Below are 16,185 nucleotides of genomic sequence, written 5' to 3'. Positions count from 1 at the left end.
GGAATGCTGGGTAGAGCCCCCAATGCCTGCTGGGGGAAAAATGTGTCGAGGGTGGTTTTGGGTAACTGTCGTCATTCAACCGTCACTCCCGCCCTCCCTCCCTGAAAGCGCCGGCGGGAAATCTGTTACCGCACTTTTCTGGTCAGTGACAGCGCGGACACCACAGCACTGCGAGCATGGAGCCCGCTGCGATCATCGCTGCACTTATGGCCGTTGTCAACTCCTCGCACCTTATCGTCCACCTCTTCCACAGTCAGCTGCTGAGAAATCGGGCGAGGAGGCTCCGGCAGCGCGGTGAGGACATGAAGTGTCAGAGTGGCACAGACCTCTCACAAAGCACGGGATCCCGCGCTGCGGAGATCATGGTGGCAATGGGTCACGTTCATGCTATGGGACGGCGATTCTGGGCCCGGGAAACAAGCACGGACTGGTGGGACCGCATAGTGCTGCAGGTCTGGGATGAATCACAGTGGCTGCGAAACTTCAGGATGCGTAAAGGGCACTTTCCTTGAACTGTGTGACTTGCTGGCCCCTGCCCTGAAGCGCCAGGACACCCGGATGCGAGCAGCCCTGAGTGTGCAGAAGCGAGTGGCCATAGCCCTCTGGAAACTTGCAACGCCAGACAGCTACCGGTCAGTAGCGAACCACTTTGGCGTGGGCAAATCTACCGTGGGGGTTGCTGTGATGCAAGTAGCCCACGCAATCGTTGACCTACTGCTCTCAAAGGTAGTGACCCTGGGAAACGTCCAGGTCGTCATAGATGGCTTCGCCGCGATGGGATTCCCAAACTGCGGTGGGGCTATAGATGTCACTCACATCCCTATCCTGGGACCGGCCCACCAGGCCAGCCAGTATATTAACCGAAAGGGCTACTTTTCAATGGTGCTGCAAGCACTGGTGGACCATAGGGGACGTTTTACCAACATCTACGTCGGGTGGCCGGGCAAGGTTCATGACGTGCGTGTTTTCAGGAACTCTTGTCTGTTTAGACGCCTGCAGGAAGGTAGTTTCTTCCCGGACCACAAAATAAGTGTTGGGGATGTGGAGATGCCTACAGTGATCCTCGGGGACCCAGCCTACCCGCTAATGCCCTGGCTCACAAAGCCCTATACAGGCGCCCTGGACAGTGACAAGGAGCTCTTCAACTACCGGCTGAGCAAGTGCAGAATGGTGGTGGAGTGTGCTTTCGGACGTCTCAAGGGGAGATGGAGGAGCTTACTGACTCGCTCGGATCTCAGCGAAACCAATATCCCCATTGTTGTTGCAGCTTGCTGTGTGCTCCACAATCTCTGTGAGAGCAAGGGGGAGACCTTTATGGCGGGATGGGAGGTTGAGGCAAATCGCCTGGCTGCTGATTACGCTCAGCCAGACACCCGTGCGATTAGAAGAGCCCAGCGGGAAGCGCTGTGCATCCGGGAGGCTTTGAAAGCTAGGTTCCTCAGAGAGCAGGGTAACCTATGACTGTCCAGTCTCTTTACAGAGAAGCTGAACCTGCCCCTGTTTCAGTTACTATTGACTTTTTTCAGCGGTTACATACCCCGTTCACCAGGTTTCCCCCCTTCCAACAGACGTTTAGAAATAAAGTTATTGGAACATTTTTAATTCACAAAGTTTTCTTTACTAAAGAATTCGCGTTAAAGGGTTCAAACAGGGACGCAGACTGTGGTGGGTACGGTGTGCAGTGATGTACAGACCGCTTCTACACTCGAGGACTGACAGGCTCCTGCTCCTACAGCAGTCTCTGGGGGGAGGACGGTTACAGGAGGATGTGCAGGAAGGGGTGGGTTTGCAGGAAGGGGTGAGGGGTGTGTGGGAAGGGTGAGTAGGTGTAGGGGGATGATGGCTCTGGCTGGGGCTCAGGGCATCGGAGAGGTTCATGGCTAGGGTGGAAGGGCATGGTAAGGGCAGCCTGCCTTGCCATTTGTGGATGCCAGGCGCTCGGACCCTGGGGCAGCATACATCTCCCAGACTGACCTGGGGCAGCAGACACCTCCCAGAGTGACCCGGGTGCCTAGTGACTGCACTCTGTGTGTGACCTGCTGTTGATCCTGCCCCCATGTCTGTACCCTGGTAATGGTGGCCGTCCTGTGCAATTAACAAACCCCTATCTCACCTTCACAAAAAATCTTCTGCAAAGAAACATGACGGAAACAGTAATGAACAGCAAACTATTTTTAATACTCAACTACACAGTTGGGGGATGAAACTGGGATTTTGGATTGGGTGAGCCAGGAAGGGAAGCAATTCTCATACTTTAGGGAATGAGAGCTGTTTGGTACATGAGCGCTCTGCTGGGGTGGAGTGACAGTTTTCATGGCCCCTAGCGCCCCTCCTTCTTGTGATTTTGGGTGAGGGGGGGACAGGACTTTGTGGCGGGGGAGGGTGGTTGCAGATACAGTTCAGGGGGTCTCTCTGCTCCTGCCTGCGTTCCTGCAGAACATCCACAAGGCGCCGGAGCGTGTCCGTTTGCTCCCTCATTAGTCCAAGCAGTGTTTGAGTCGCCTGCTGGTCTTCCTGCCGCCACCTGTCCTCCCGTTCACTGTGTGAGCGCTGCTGCTGAGAGAGGGTCTCCCTCCACTGGCTCTGCTGGGCTGCCTCGGCTCTGGAGCAGGCCATCAGTTCAGCGAACATCTCGTCCCGAGTCTTTTTCTTTCGCCGCCTAATCTGCGCCAGCCTCTGTGAGGGGGATGCCGGGGCAGTTCGGGAAAGAGCCGCAGCTGTGTGATGGGAAAAAGGAAGTGATTTCCTTGCAAAGATACATGTTTGCGAACACTGAACACAGTCTAGTCTGTTTCTGTGAACAAGACCATACAGGGCACCTATCTCATGTGCTCTCAGGACAAGTTCGAATTTTTGGCATTCGCTTTCATTGCCTGGGGTCTTGCACTGGAGATCAGACAAGCGGGGCAGGACAGCAGAATCCGTGTAGCAGCCAGGCCTGGTAAGCCGTAAATTTTAGGCTGCTTAACAGTTAATGGATAGCAGTGCCCTCCTGCTGCAGGCAATCTGGCAAGCATAAAGTCTGACCCTGTTCCAGCCCCTCGCGGCTGTCCCCGGGAAAGATCCCTGTATGCTTTCCCTCTGCAGCCTCCACCACGTGGCTGTTAAACGATGGTCATTGTTATGCAAAGGAAAAGTCAAGCATTCACAATAGTAACATTACAGTAATTCCCCTAATTAGATGCAGCAGTCGCCGAGCGAGATCACCCTGAGGTGGGTCACTAGGAGAGACAGAGAGCGCATGCTGCGTGAATCCCTGCACAGACCAGGGCCCTATGCTGCCATGCTGGTCGAGGCAATGCTCCCACTGTATCTGAGGATGGCCTGGTGCGGAAGAGTGTGCTTCCACGGAGCACCCAATAAGGCACCTTTCCCCAGGAGCCTCCTGCGGAGGCTTTTCGAGAACCTCTACGAGAGCTTCGTGGAACTGTCCCAAGAGGATTTCTGTTCTATCCCTATATGTATTGACCTTCTTTTCATATAGTTTTTATTCCTGTTTTTTAAAAAATAAATGTTTACATGTTTATAGCACTTACCGACTGATCCTTCCGCTGATTCAGAGTCCGGGTTAACGGCCGGGGAGGGTTGGTAGGGGATCTCTGTGAGGCTGATGAAGAGATCCTGGCTGTCGGGGAAAGCAGTATTGTAAGCGCTGTCGCCTGCCTCGTCCTCCAGAAACCCTTCCTCATCTTCCCCATCTGCGAACATCGCCGAGAAACTGCCCGTCGACACTATCCCATCCTCAGAGTCCACGGTCACTGGTGGGGCAGTGGTGGCAGACCCACCGAGAATGGCATGCAGTGCCTCATAGAAGTGGCATGTCTGGGGCTGGGCTCCGGAGCGTCCGTTTGCCGCTTTTATTTTTTGGTAGCCTTGTCTCAGGTCCTTGATTTTCACGCAGCACTGCGTTGCATCCCGGCTGTATCCTCTGAGTGCCATGGCTTTTGAGACCTTCTCATAGATCTTTGCATTCCGTTTTTTGGAGCGCAGCTCCAAAAGCACAGACTCATCGCCCCACACAGCGATCAGATCCAAGACTTCCCGGTCAGTCCATGCTGGGGCCCTCTTTCTACTCTGAGATTGCATGGACTCCTCTGCTGGAGAGCTCTGCATCGCTGCCGGTGCTGCTGAGCTCGCCCCGATGTCCAACCAGGAATTGAGATTCAAAATGGCCAGACAGGAAAAGGAATTCAAATTTTCCCGGGGCTTTTCCTGTATGGCTGATCAGAACATCTGAGCTCGGACTGCTGTCCAGAGCGTCAACACAGTGGTGCACTGTGGGATAGCTCCCGGAGCTACTAAGGTCGATTTCCGTCCACACATAGGCTAACTCGACATAGCCATGTTGAATTTAGCGCTACTCCCCTCATCGGGGTGGAGTACCGAATTCGAACTAAAGAGCCCTCTAGGTCGAACTAATTAGCTTCCTGGTGTGGACGGTTGCACGGTTAAATCGAATTAACGCTGCTAAATTCGACAAACTCCTAGTGTAGACCAGGCCTTACTTCCTTTGTCTGTGTCCAGTACCAAACCCAAGATAACAGTGGGTGAGTGGAAGGAGGAGAGGGATAAGGCGAGGAGGAAATGGCATGGATTGCCTTTGTAATGTGACTGAACTGAACACTTCAATTGCTCACGTGGACCAGATAGGCCTCAAAACAGGTCATATTAAAAGGTCAGTTTATGGGAGGAATTCCCCTTGAATAGTCATACTGGGTGAATATTGACTTAATGTTTGCATCACCTTAAACCATGTTTCCTGCTGCAGTGATTTCAATATTGTGTTCTAAAGAGAGCTGACTGGCCACGTGGCATTGGCTTTCTTTGTTCCCAGCTGCTATATTTAAGTAATAAACAGTAAAAAATACATTGACTATTTTGCGGATGGTACTTTACACATAAACAGTTGTTGTAGCTACTAATGGTGCTATGCTATCATGAATGGGAGTGGGGGTATCCAGGAGACAATCTTTCTATTAAGATGTAATCTACACTATGAAAAAGCTTGCCACCACCCTGATATGACAGGAATCTTGTTGAAGTTCTGTGTGACCCACTGACTCAGATTTTGTTGTTTCAGTGCTTGGTTCTGCTGAATTTCATCACACTTGATTGACGCATTACAGTACATAAAGTTAGAGAAAATTAAATGAGCTCTAAGGGTATGTCCAGTGCTATTTTTAGCACTCTAGTTCAAGCCCTGCTCCTGCTGGTCTGTCTATCCAGGGTGGGAAGCTGAAGAGTAGACATATCCTAGGACAATCTTGTAGCCTTATGTTAGAGAAATGCACATACCTTTACTCTACACTGAAAATAAATCTTGCAATTCCAACTCCACATACGTGCCACTCCAGAGCAAGGTTAGTTTTACTTAAAATTATCAATTCCTCTGACTGTGGGATTAGCTTGTGTTTTCATATAGTTAACAGTAACACTGTGTTGCTGTGCTTGTGAATTGCAGGGTCTTTATATGGTTTTGTAGCACAGGTCATATGAGGCAAGAGCCGAGTCCTTTCCCAAACATAATATAACATATGCAAATAGAGCAAAACGAAGTGGTATCAGTGGTGCCTGTACAATGTCTGCTAACCACAGTGTTTATCAGTGAAGCTATCTGCTGATCACTGCCACATGGTATTCACATGCCTCTGAGGTATTCAGCGGTTGATAGGACTAAATCAACAGCCTGATTACTGTAAATCAACACTGTTGACTTTCACAGAATTCCCCAACACACCAGTGTACAGTTACACATTAAAAGCTCAGCTACTGAGGAGGGTAAAGCTTTATCACCTGAAAAAATACAAGCTGAAATCTTATTGTATGGCTTGTTATTCTCTGGAAAAGTAACCAGGATCACTACTTCAAGGAGCAGCTAAACAATGGCTAACACCAACTTAGACTAATGCTGAGCATATATGAAGTTCTGCACAGTACATTGGATTGTGGGCCTTAGATTGCCTGTGACCTGCTATTGTTACGTGTCTCAGAGTATGTCTACCCTTAAAATGATACAGTGGCACATCTGTGCCGCTGTAGCACTTAAGCGTAGATACTACCTATACCAATGGGGTGGGGGGGGTGAAGGGTGTTCTCCTGTTGGTGTACATAATCCACTCCCCCAAGATGCAGTAGCTAGGTTGATGGACAAAAATTTTCATCACCTTAGCACTGTCTACATGGGGACTTAAGTCAGCTTAACAATGCTGCTCCAGGAGGTGGTTTTTTCACACCCGACTGATGCAAATAAATAGATCTAATTTTCTAACGTAGACCTGTGTGAGTCTGTATATTCACCCTTTTTACAGAGCACTGGGCAGAAATCACATCGCGTCAACACCCACCGCGGGCCTTCGTGATGCTTTGTTTTAATTAAACAGTCGGATTCCCCTGGTCCGCACCAGTTCTAAGTCAGCTGCTAGGCGCCAGCCGAGGCGGAACGCCGGCCCCCCCCGTCCCCGCGGATGGGGGAGAGGCAAGCGACGCCCGCCGCAGCTGGGGCGATCCACAGGAAGGGCCCGGCTCGCGTCCAGAGTCGCCGCCGCCCACCAGGAGAGGGGCGGCGCCTCGCCCAGCCGGAGCTCGCGCCGAGCCCCGCTTCGCGCCACAGCCCGACCGACCCAGCCCTTAGAGCCAATCCTTATCCATAGTCCTTTTTACAGGACTATGATAAATTTTTTACAAAATATGCCTTATGGGGTATCATTTGAAAACTCATACTTTGCTGATCATTATTGTCCCGGTAAAATGTGTGTGGCAACATTGTATGTAAAGTTATAAGTTTCTACTATATGATACTATTAAGATATGTTCCAAGTCTGGGGAGCAGTCACAAACCAGTTCTTCAGAGACAAAAGACTAGGCGATGCCTCAGCCAGGTGTCAGCAAAATCAAATGGGTGTCACCTGGTTAAGTGGCTGTTCTTTGGCAGGAAAGGGTGCGAGCAAAAAATCTACGTCTTGACAAAGAAACAGCAGTGTAATTTCATGAGTGGCTAGCTGCAACACTTCTACAATGCACTGCTTGCATCCGAAGAAGTGGGTATTCACCCACGAAAGCTCATGCTGCAAAACGTCTGTTAGTCTATAAGGTGCCACAGGATTCTTTGCTACTTCTACAATGTAACTGGGAATAACTTACCTGCTGGAGGCTGTTTGCGAGCAGACCAGGAGTGGTAGCTCTCACAGCAAAGCAGCGTAAAAGGCACCCCAGATTGGAGAACTGAGGGAATACAGCTGTTCATCAGTCCAGATTGTATCTGGGGTAATGTCACAACCAGGCTTTAGTTTCGTACAGAAATACAGCCCATTAGTTAACATTAAAGTTAGGGTTTGTCTAACTCTTAAAGGTTTTTAAACAAAGAATATGTCTATCCCACTCCCTTTACTGCTCCCCCTTTCCCCTTGAAGTTTTTTCTTCCTCTTTGAGTGCCAACAGTGATTTACTCCATACAGAATGGTCCATGATCCAAGAACCTAACACTTCAAATTGGTATTTGAAAAAAAAGTGTCTCTCAGAAAACAAGGAAGAAATCCTGGCCCCACTGAAGTCAATGGCAAAACCTCCACTGATTTAGTGGAGTCAATTTCACAAGAGAGGAGCAGGTACATTGCAGTGGAGGTTTATTTTTTAAAATGTATTAATAAATAGTTAACGCCACTTTGTTAGTTAGCACTGAGTGGCTTTGTTGAAGGAAGGGGTTCGGAGGAGGAACTTGAAACAGGTGTGCCAGGAGTAGGACTAGGGGGTGTTACAAAGGAGTATGGAAGAAGTCAATGAAGTGTGGACAGGGTAAAGGGAGAAAGAAGGATGGCTAGAAGTAAGAGCAGAGAGGCAGATCAGATCAGAGTTGTGCTGAGCATTGAAGGTGTTGACTAGGAAGTGTGTGTGGAAGGCAGAAGAGAGCCAGAGGGCTGCAATGGATTGTGGCAATGGACACACAACATTCCCCACTTTTTGTTTTATTTCTTTATCTGATGGCACCTTGAGGATGGGTGTATTTTGTCCCTGCTGTCCTGAATTAGTCATTCATTAGCTGAGGACCCTGATGTCCACTGTAGATACACAGACAAGTTGATGGCACATAACTGCTCTCTTAAAGTCAAAGTTAATAGCTATTCAAAAGCAACCTTTCCAGAGACATTGTCAAAGTCCAAATCAGTATTCAAAGCCTGAACGGGACATCAGCTTAAAAATTACACTGAATGTTTTTGTATCTACTGTTACATGTAACCGTGGTGATGACTGGAACTGAGAGAGAGTGGAGCAAACATATTTTCTCTATTTTTTTTTTCCAGTTTGTTTACTTTAAGCATCTGTAAGCACTTTATTGGCCACTGTCGGAGGACAGGATACTGGGCTAGATGGACCTTTGGTCTGACCCAGTATGGTCATTCTTATGTTTGTATTAAGTCAGTTTTGATGCTTCCTCGAAGAGGCCGCATTTCCCAATGGATAGGTCATTGGACTGGGATTCAGGAGACTCAGGTTCTGTGTGTTAGCTTTTCAGTGGTAGAGAACCTGTGTGCCCTTGGTCAAATCACTTTCCTTCTCTGAGCCTAAAGAAAGCCTAGCTTAGAGAAAGCCAAAGAGCTCTCAGGTTCACTATTGAGTCTCAGACATTTACACGTGAGTACGTCGGCTCAGCACACAGCCTGGTTGCCACTCTCTCACTTAATTAGATGAGGACATTGTTATAATCGCAGATTTACCCCAGTGGTAGAAATTAACCACTACGTTGTGCTGGTTGGGATGGGGGCTAGTTGTGCAGTTACCGTTAAGAGTTAGTAATCTGCACCGCGAGTGAAAAATAGCGTAACCATCTCTTGTTTCTGCAGGAAATATAGAGCTCTGACTGCAAGTGGGTCTTTAGGCCCAGTCACTGCATATCAGCACCAGATCATTGGATGTAGGTTTAAAAATGTAGATGTGTTAAAATAATTTTTTTTCTTTCTCTACAGATTTTGGGTTTGGAAATTTCTATAGAAGTGGTGAGCCTCTCACCACCTGGTGTGGAAGCCCCCCGTATGCAGCCCCGGAAGTCTTTGAAGGGCAGCAGTATGAAGGACCCCAACTGGATATCTGGGTATCGTTGTTTTATTTACTAGATTAAAATCACCTTTTAGAAATGAACATTGTAATCACCTCTGAATTTCATTTAGACCACAAGACAGGCTGTTCCCCTCTGGCTTTATTTTTCTAGACCAAGTCACAAAATGATCCTAAGGCCCAATAGTTTTGAAGCCTAGGATCTTGCTTTGTAAAGTCACTTTGAATACCAGGTTGGCTTAAGGTTACATAGTAGGTGCACATGAAGTCACTGCACGAAATAATTTAGCTAATCCAAAAAGCTGTCACTGTTCTTTGCGGAATGTGAGGTTCTTCAAGTGCTTGCTCAGGTCCGTTCCAGCGCACGATTCTCAGAAGGTTTTTCCTCTAGCAGTACCCGTCGGGTCAGCTGTGGAGTCCCTGCTGACCTGCCGCCTGCTCTGTTCCTTCTTACCGCCAGTGACGGTTGTTGGAGCAGCTCAGTCTTGCGTATTACAAGTGCCTACTTAGCAGTCTTTCTTTAAATAGTTATTGTAAATAGTTACCCATTAGTGTTAATTAGTTGTATAGTACTTAGCTGGGGGATTTTCCCAGATTCCCTTTCCCTTTCCCCCTGACCACGGCATGCCTCGGTCCCAGGGCTTTAAGCCCTATGAGAAGTGTCTGAAGTCTATGCCACATGGCAATCCGCACGACTCCTGCCTCAAGTGCCTCGGGGAGGGTCATCAGGCGGAGAGGTGCAAGATTTGCAGGGGCTTTAAGCCCAGAACAAAGAAGGAGAGAGACTCTCGCCTGAAGCTCCTCCTGATGGAATCTGCACTTCGCCCACAGCCGGAGCCAGCACTGGCAGCCTCAGTGCGCTGCACTGGCATTGGTGCGGGAACCCTCGGCATCAAGGAAGGACTCTGGTAAGGAGCATTGGCACCGCTTCTCAGCCCCGAGGCCCAGCTCCACATTGCGACACCATTCACAATCGTGAGTGCCACATAAGAATAAGAAGACGGACAAGGGCCGCTCGCCAGCATGGCACACCAGTGTGGTGCGTCCTGTGTTGGGACACCCCAAACCTGGCCTGCAAGTCCCGCAGCCTTCGACTCTGGCCGTGACGGGGGCCGTCGAGTCAGGTGCGGGTGGACTCTCCAGTGCTGGAGGATTTGAAGGGAGACGACCTCGATCCTTCCACAACAGACACACTGTTGGGGGGAGGGATAGCTCAGTGGTTTGAGCATTGGCCTGCTAAACCCAGGGTTGTGAGTTCAATCCTTGAGGAGGCCACTTAGGGATCTGGGGCAAAAATTGGTCCTGCTAGTGAAGGCAGGGGGCTGGACTCAATGACCTTTCAAGGTCCCTTCCAGTTCTAGGAGATTGGTATATCTCCAATTATTACCTTTATTACCTATTACACTGGAAGCAGCACGGGATCTGATCGCCATGATGGCTCAATCCCTGTGCCTGCTGGCACATGCCCTGGCGCTGACATTGATGGCACCGATGGCAGCACCGATGACTGCTCTGCCCCCCCCCATCAGACATAGGAGCAAGCCCAAGATGATGAGCCATCACTCATCCTCACCATGGCACCAATCTCTGGCACCATCGGGTTCTGCTCTGTCTTGGTCCGCATCTGAGTACTCCTCTGAGTTGGAGGTGGAATCCTACACCTCCAGGCGGAGCTGGTACTGCTCTAGATCCTGGCACTGTTCCCGGCTCCTGAAGCAATGCACCCCAACCCAGTGCCAACAGAGTCATGGCCTCCCTAGTGGGAGGGGCTGGTGCAGTGGCCCTTCTGGACCCCAGGGGCCTATCATCAGGCCTAAGGGCCGGGCTTGAGGGCGACTTTGGTGGCCTTGGGACACCGTGGGGGCCCCATCGGTCTCAAGGGATCCAGGAGTGAGGGCTGCGTCCCTAGAGGAAGATCTGGGGCAATCCAACCCTCAGATGGGAGCTGTTGTCACCCCACCCCCGGTGCAAGGAAGGACACCTATAACTGATGCACCCGAAACTGCCCTGGTGACCATCAGGGAACCGGAAGGGCAAGAGGACCCAATCCCTCCTCAGGCGTCTTCCTCCACCTCGTCCGATGAAGCGATGGCAGGGACGACTACCTCTCTGCCAGCAATGGACACCAGAGTCCATCAGGACCTCCTTCGCTGGGTGGCGCAAAACTTGAACCTACAGGCTGAGGAGGTCACAGGGGTTTCAGACCCAGTGGTTGATATCCTGGCTCCTGAGGGACCCTCTAGGGTGGCCCTTCCTCTTATTAAGACCATTGTAAATACAACTAAGTTGCTCTGACAGAATCCGGCCTCTATCCCACCAACAGTTAAAGGGGTAGAGCGCCAATATTTTGTTCCACAGAAGGGGTATGAGCACCTCTTCACCCATCCCCAGCTGGGCACATTAGTGGTGGACACCTCCAATCACACGGAGCAGCAAGGACAGCTGGGTCCCACTCCAAAGACCAAGGAGGCCAGGAAGCTGGACCTCTTCGGTCGCAAGGCGTTGACATCTGAGCCCCCTTACACTGTCTTTTATAAAGACATAGTGCAACTACGCCCACAGCCTGCGTTTCTCCCTACAGTAGTCTCTCAATTCCATATAAATCAGAACATTTTCCCACCTGTGTGTGTTCCCAAGCCACATGCCAATAACAGAGATTGCATGCTTCATTCCTTGGTCATGAGATGTGCTCTGGCTTTCTATATCGAGCGCACAAAGCCATTTTGGACGTCCCCACAGCTCTTCATCGCTGTTGCAGAGAGGATGAAAGGGCTCTCCATCTCCTCCTAACACATATCCTGAATCACATCATGCATCAGGACTTGCTACAACTTGATTCCGGCCCTGACATTGATGACGCACTCTACATGAGCTCAAGTGTCATCTGCCACTTTCCTAGCTCAAGTGCCCATTCAGGATATATGCAGGGCATCCACATGGTCCTCTAGCCACACCTTCACCTCACATTACGCAATTTTGCAACAGTCCAGAGATGACACAGCGTTTGGCAGGGCAGTGCTGCAATCTGCAACCAGATGAACTCCAAGCTCTCCTCCAAGAGTATGGCTTGGGAGTCACCTAATTGGAATGGACATGAGCAAGCACTGGAAGAAGAAAAAACAGATACCTACCTCTTGGAACTGTTGTTCTTCAAGATGTGGTGTTCATGTCTATTCCAAATCCTGCCTGCCCTCCCCTCTGTAGGAGTATTCTGGCAAGAAGGAACTGAGCAGGTGGCGGGTCGGCAGGGACCTATATACACTGTCATAAAGGCATCACTGCAGGGGGCTCTACAGCCAACACAACGGGTACCGCTAGAGGAAAAACTTTCTGACAATCGTGCACGCTGCACGCGCATACCTTATTAGAATGGACATGAGCAACACATCTCAAAGAACAACACTTACGAGAGGTAGGTAACCGTTTTTTCTGAATAGGTTCTTTGCATGAATGTCCCTGCTTCACTGCACTGCTTCCTTCTCCAGCAGGAGTTCAAGATGTAAACTGTTGATGACTCTGAATCACTGACACAAAGGGGAGGGAGCTGCCAGCTCGCTCTGAGTTGAGAGACGAAGCTATGTGCCCCATGCCATTCTGCTGCAGGCAGATGCATATTGTTGAATCAGTGTGTGTGTTTCCCTACTTGCTGCTCTAATGGAAGAGGACAGAGAGAACAATCAAAATTGCATGAAATAAAAGAGGGAGAAACATGCACTGAGCAGGGTTCCTTGCACTCTTTAATGCACTGTCAAACATGAGACTTTTCATTCTTAATTTGTTTTTAATCTAATTTTAGTGTTCTGGTCTTGATGATGATGTGTCCATATCCTGAAGCACCCAGAGATACAGTGAAATTCGGCAGTCTGTGCTTTGGCGCCAGAAGCACAGTGCTAGTACTACATACATGTGAGAGAGGCAGATTAATTTCTGAGTGAGAGCTCAGTTCACAAACAGGGCAGTGCATAGACGTTCACCTTGCAGCTGCTCATCTAAAGAGATCCATGTTGTTTTAGTAAATAAACACTGTCCTCATAAGCACTCCTTTTTAATGAGTAAAGGTTACATCTTTGCTGAGCTTATTATCCCGTAACTGCCAAATGAACCCATTACTCTCCAACCATGCACAAGTTTCAGAATAACGTGAGCGGTGTTTGAATGTGAAAAGTGAATTGCAGAGCTTTGGTAAATATTTTTTAAACCGTTTAAGATCTCGGCTCATTAACAAAATCTCCTTGTAAACTAAACACACAAGTGTATTTACATTTTAAAATAAAACATCTGAAAAGCAGTTTCCTCCTTCACATACCTGCCAAGACCTGAGTTCAGGATACTGTCTTTCTTGTGCTACAGTTGACAACTGCTAAAGCAGCTAATGGAAATGGTCTCTAAAAGGCTGAGTTGGCAGGAGGAAGACATAATCCTCAACTCAGGTTTTGGCAGATGAATAAAGACATCGATTTTTAATATTTTTAGTTTTAAAATCTCAGTATGCTGGCCCAGTTTTGGTGCATGTTTGGAATGCTTTTCCTTTCCATTGAGGCACCTGGTGCTGTGTCTACCCGTACAGACTCATGTCCCCAGGATCTGGTATGGTCATTTAATTCCATAGGGCACTATCTTCTTTGCATTGCCAATTAACACACAGTTTCAGAAATGAATCTGACGATTGACTTAATGCTGCTGTTCTGGTTGTGTGTGTATCATCTTATGCAATCCCTCAGTGGGCTTTGCACACAGCAGTGCAGAATCACAGCCATCACAGGCCGTACAAACATTAGTGGGTTTTTTCCCTTAAAACTTTGCAAGCCAGTGAACAGGAGAGGTTGAGGTTTCTGTATTCCGAACAACTGGAATTTGGGGTGGGTTTTTTGTTTGAACATATTCAGATGTAGTAAAGAGTGGCTTTAAATCTCACTTGAAGTAGCGGCTCATTTTTCATGCATCATTCTGTCACCTGTATGGAGCTTGGCACTAGGAGCTGGAGTCTTTAGTCCATTACACACAGCAGCTTTACCCTGCTGATCAGCAAAAGGCACTGCAAACTTAGCCAGTTGGGGTTAGCTGAGGGTTCTTAAGGTTTAGGGGTTTTCAGGTATATGACTCCTTTTTCTTTAACACTGTTTCTGCAGGATGTAGAAACAACTTTAATTTTTTCAGTGACAGCCTGGGGTTTCACTAGCAAATCTCAGAGCAAAGAGTACAGTACTTGTGTGCATCTGAAAGGTAAAAGCAGGAATGTTCTCTGTTTTGCAGAGCATGGGTGTAGTTCTTTATGTTCTAGTCTGTGGAGCGTTACCTTTCGATGGACCTACACTCCCTATTCTGAGACAACGGGTTCTGGAAGGAAGGTTCAGGATCCCCTATTTCATGTCAGAAGGTAATATATTTGTCCTTATGCTTTGGGGATTTTAATCTCGATTAAATTAAACTCTTAAACTGCAGATGGTGGACAAGACAACTGAGTCATTAATGAGCAATGAATGAGTGTAGATGAAGAGGAGTGTCCCACTTCCTACCTCCTGATTAGAAACAGAAAAAAATTCACAGATTCAAACAGCAAGTAGTTTTCATTGTCCAAGACAACAAAACAAACATTTATTTTAGTTTGGAAAGCAAATGCAGGGAAAACAAAATCACCATAATTTTAGTGTATTGCAGATTGGGTTTCCCTGTTTTCTTTGACTTCTTCTTTTAAACAAAAGCAAACAAACAAACCACATAACCAACTCATATGGGTGTCACAGTCTTATATCTGTGGCACACCCACATGTTGTTGTTTGTTGTTGTAAGACTATCAGATCTTTTCCTAGTTTGATTGATCCAGTTGGGTCTTGCTCTGTCACTCTTGATCACAGACAATGAGGAAATGTTTGATAGTGTAACCCTAAAATCGATGGTGTGGGCACTGGCCAGCAGGCTGGGAAGAAGTTGCCAATAGTCTAGTCTAAATTAAAGGGACACACATCAGGTGGCTTCATGAGCTTTAAATAACATTATTATTATTGTTGTTTGGGAGATGCTTAGAATTAATGACACCCCTCCCCAAACAGCACATTTTTTAAATAAGTTGATTTTTTTTCTTGGTGTGAACTGAAGTCTTTAGCTCAAAAGATTATTTTAACTTTCAGGAAATTTATTTAGCACAAAAATGAGGTAGAACTAGGACAGTTTCCTGTTGTTGCTCTTCATCAGTAGGTGTCAGATGAATACAGTGTGTGCACTGTAGCCTCTTTGCTAGGAGTTTGTAGTATGTTCCCTTTTTTACTTTATCCTTATCCCAACAGAGTGTGAGCACCTGATCAGGAGAATGCTGGTCCTAGACCCATCCAAGAGATTGACAATTGCTCAGATTAAGGAGCATAAATGGATGCTAATAGAAGTTCCTGTGCAGAGACCCATTCTCTATCCACAAGGACAGGAGAACGAGCCTTCCATTGGAGAGTATAATGAGCAGGTTTTGCGGCTGATGCACAGCCTTGGAATAGACCAACAGAAAACTATTGAGGTAAAATAGACCTTCCACAGAGCTGTAACCCCAGAATGAGCCCATTTACTGTCCTGCTTTATTGAATCTAGATTTTACCCGAGTCTCTCATATAACATTATTTTTGTTACTCTTGCAACAAAATCAAGCTGGTGCTGTATTATCAGTTGCACAGACCCTTCAGGGGAAGGCAAGTTACAGAAAATATGTTCCAGCTTCTGGAAGGTTTAAGAATCCTGCCGCTCACAACTGCTCTAGCCAACTTTGGCCCTGATTCTTTGTAACCAATTAATAAGAGATCAGAGGACTGAGGATGTCTCTAATAACTGGAAACTCCTGAATGTGATGAGCTTATCAGTGAGCTGGGCTTCTGTTGTGCAGATATTGCCAGTCATAGCTGAATGTGTGGGGCTTACGTAAAAAGTGGGACCTGCGAAGAAATCACCTAATTAACTTTCATTTGTGCTGGGGATCATAATTGGAATGAACCCCTGGCTCCAGAGGGGAAAGGTTAATGATTTCACTCTATGGATCCCAGGGCCTCCAGAACTGGAGGTGGTTCTTTTATGAGGTATTGGCTGGTATTTTTATTTGAGTGCACTTGCAAACATTTGGGGTTGCAATTTGTTATAGTGGATCACGGAGCAAACTGA

The 16,185-nt window shown here is 47.9% G+C and overlaps 1 protein-coding gene across 2 annotated transcripts in view; it reads left to right on the top strand.

Annotated features, from left to right (window-relative positions):
* SIK2 (salt inducible kinase 2) overlaps positions 1-16,185 on the top strand; it is a 108,265-nt gene that overhangs the window by 66,688 nt on the left and 25,392 nt on the right. For both annotated transcript variants that reach the window (XM_039496390.1, XM_039496389.1), the window contains exons 5-7: positions 8,961-9,085; positions 14,302-14,425; positions 15,333-15,553. In XM_039496390.1, coding sequence (XP_039352324.1) covers positions 8,961-9,085; positions 14,302-14,425; positions 15,333-15,553 — 470 coding nt within the window. The remainder of the gene's footprint in view (positions 1-8,960; positions 9,086-14,301; positions 14,426-15,332; positions 15,554-16,185) is intronic.

The sequence above is a fragment of the Mauremys reevesii genome, linkage group 12 (genome assembly GCF_016161935.1).
Source record: "Mauremys reevesii isolate NIE-2019 linkage group 12, ASM1616193v1, whole genome shotgun sequence".
NCBI lineage: Eukaryota > Metazoa > Chordata > Testudines > Geoemydidae > Mauremys > Mauremys reevesii.
Note: the sequence above shows the minus strand (reverse complement) of the source record. Positions and strands in the feature narration are given on the sequence as shown.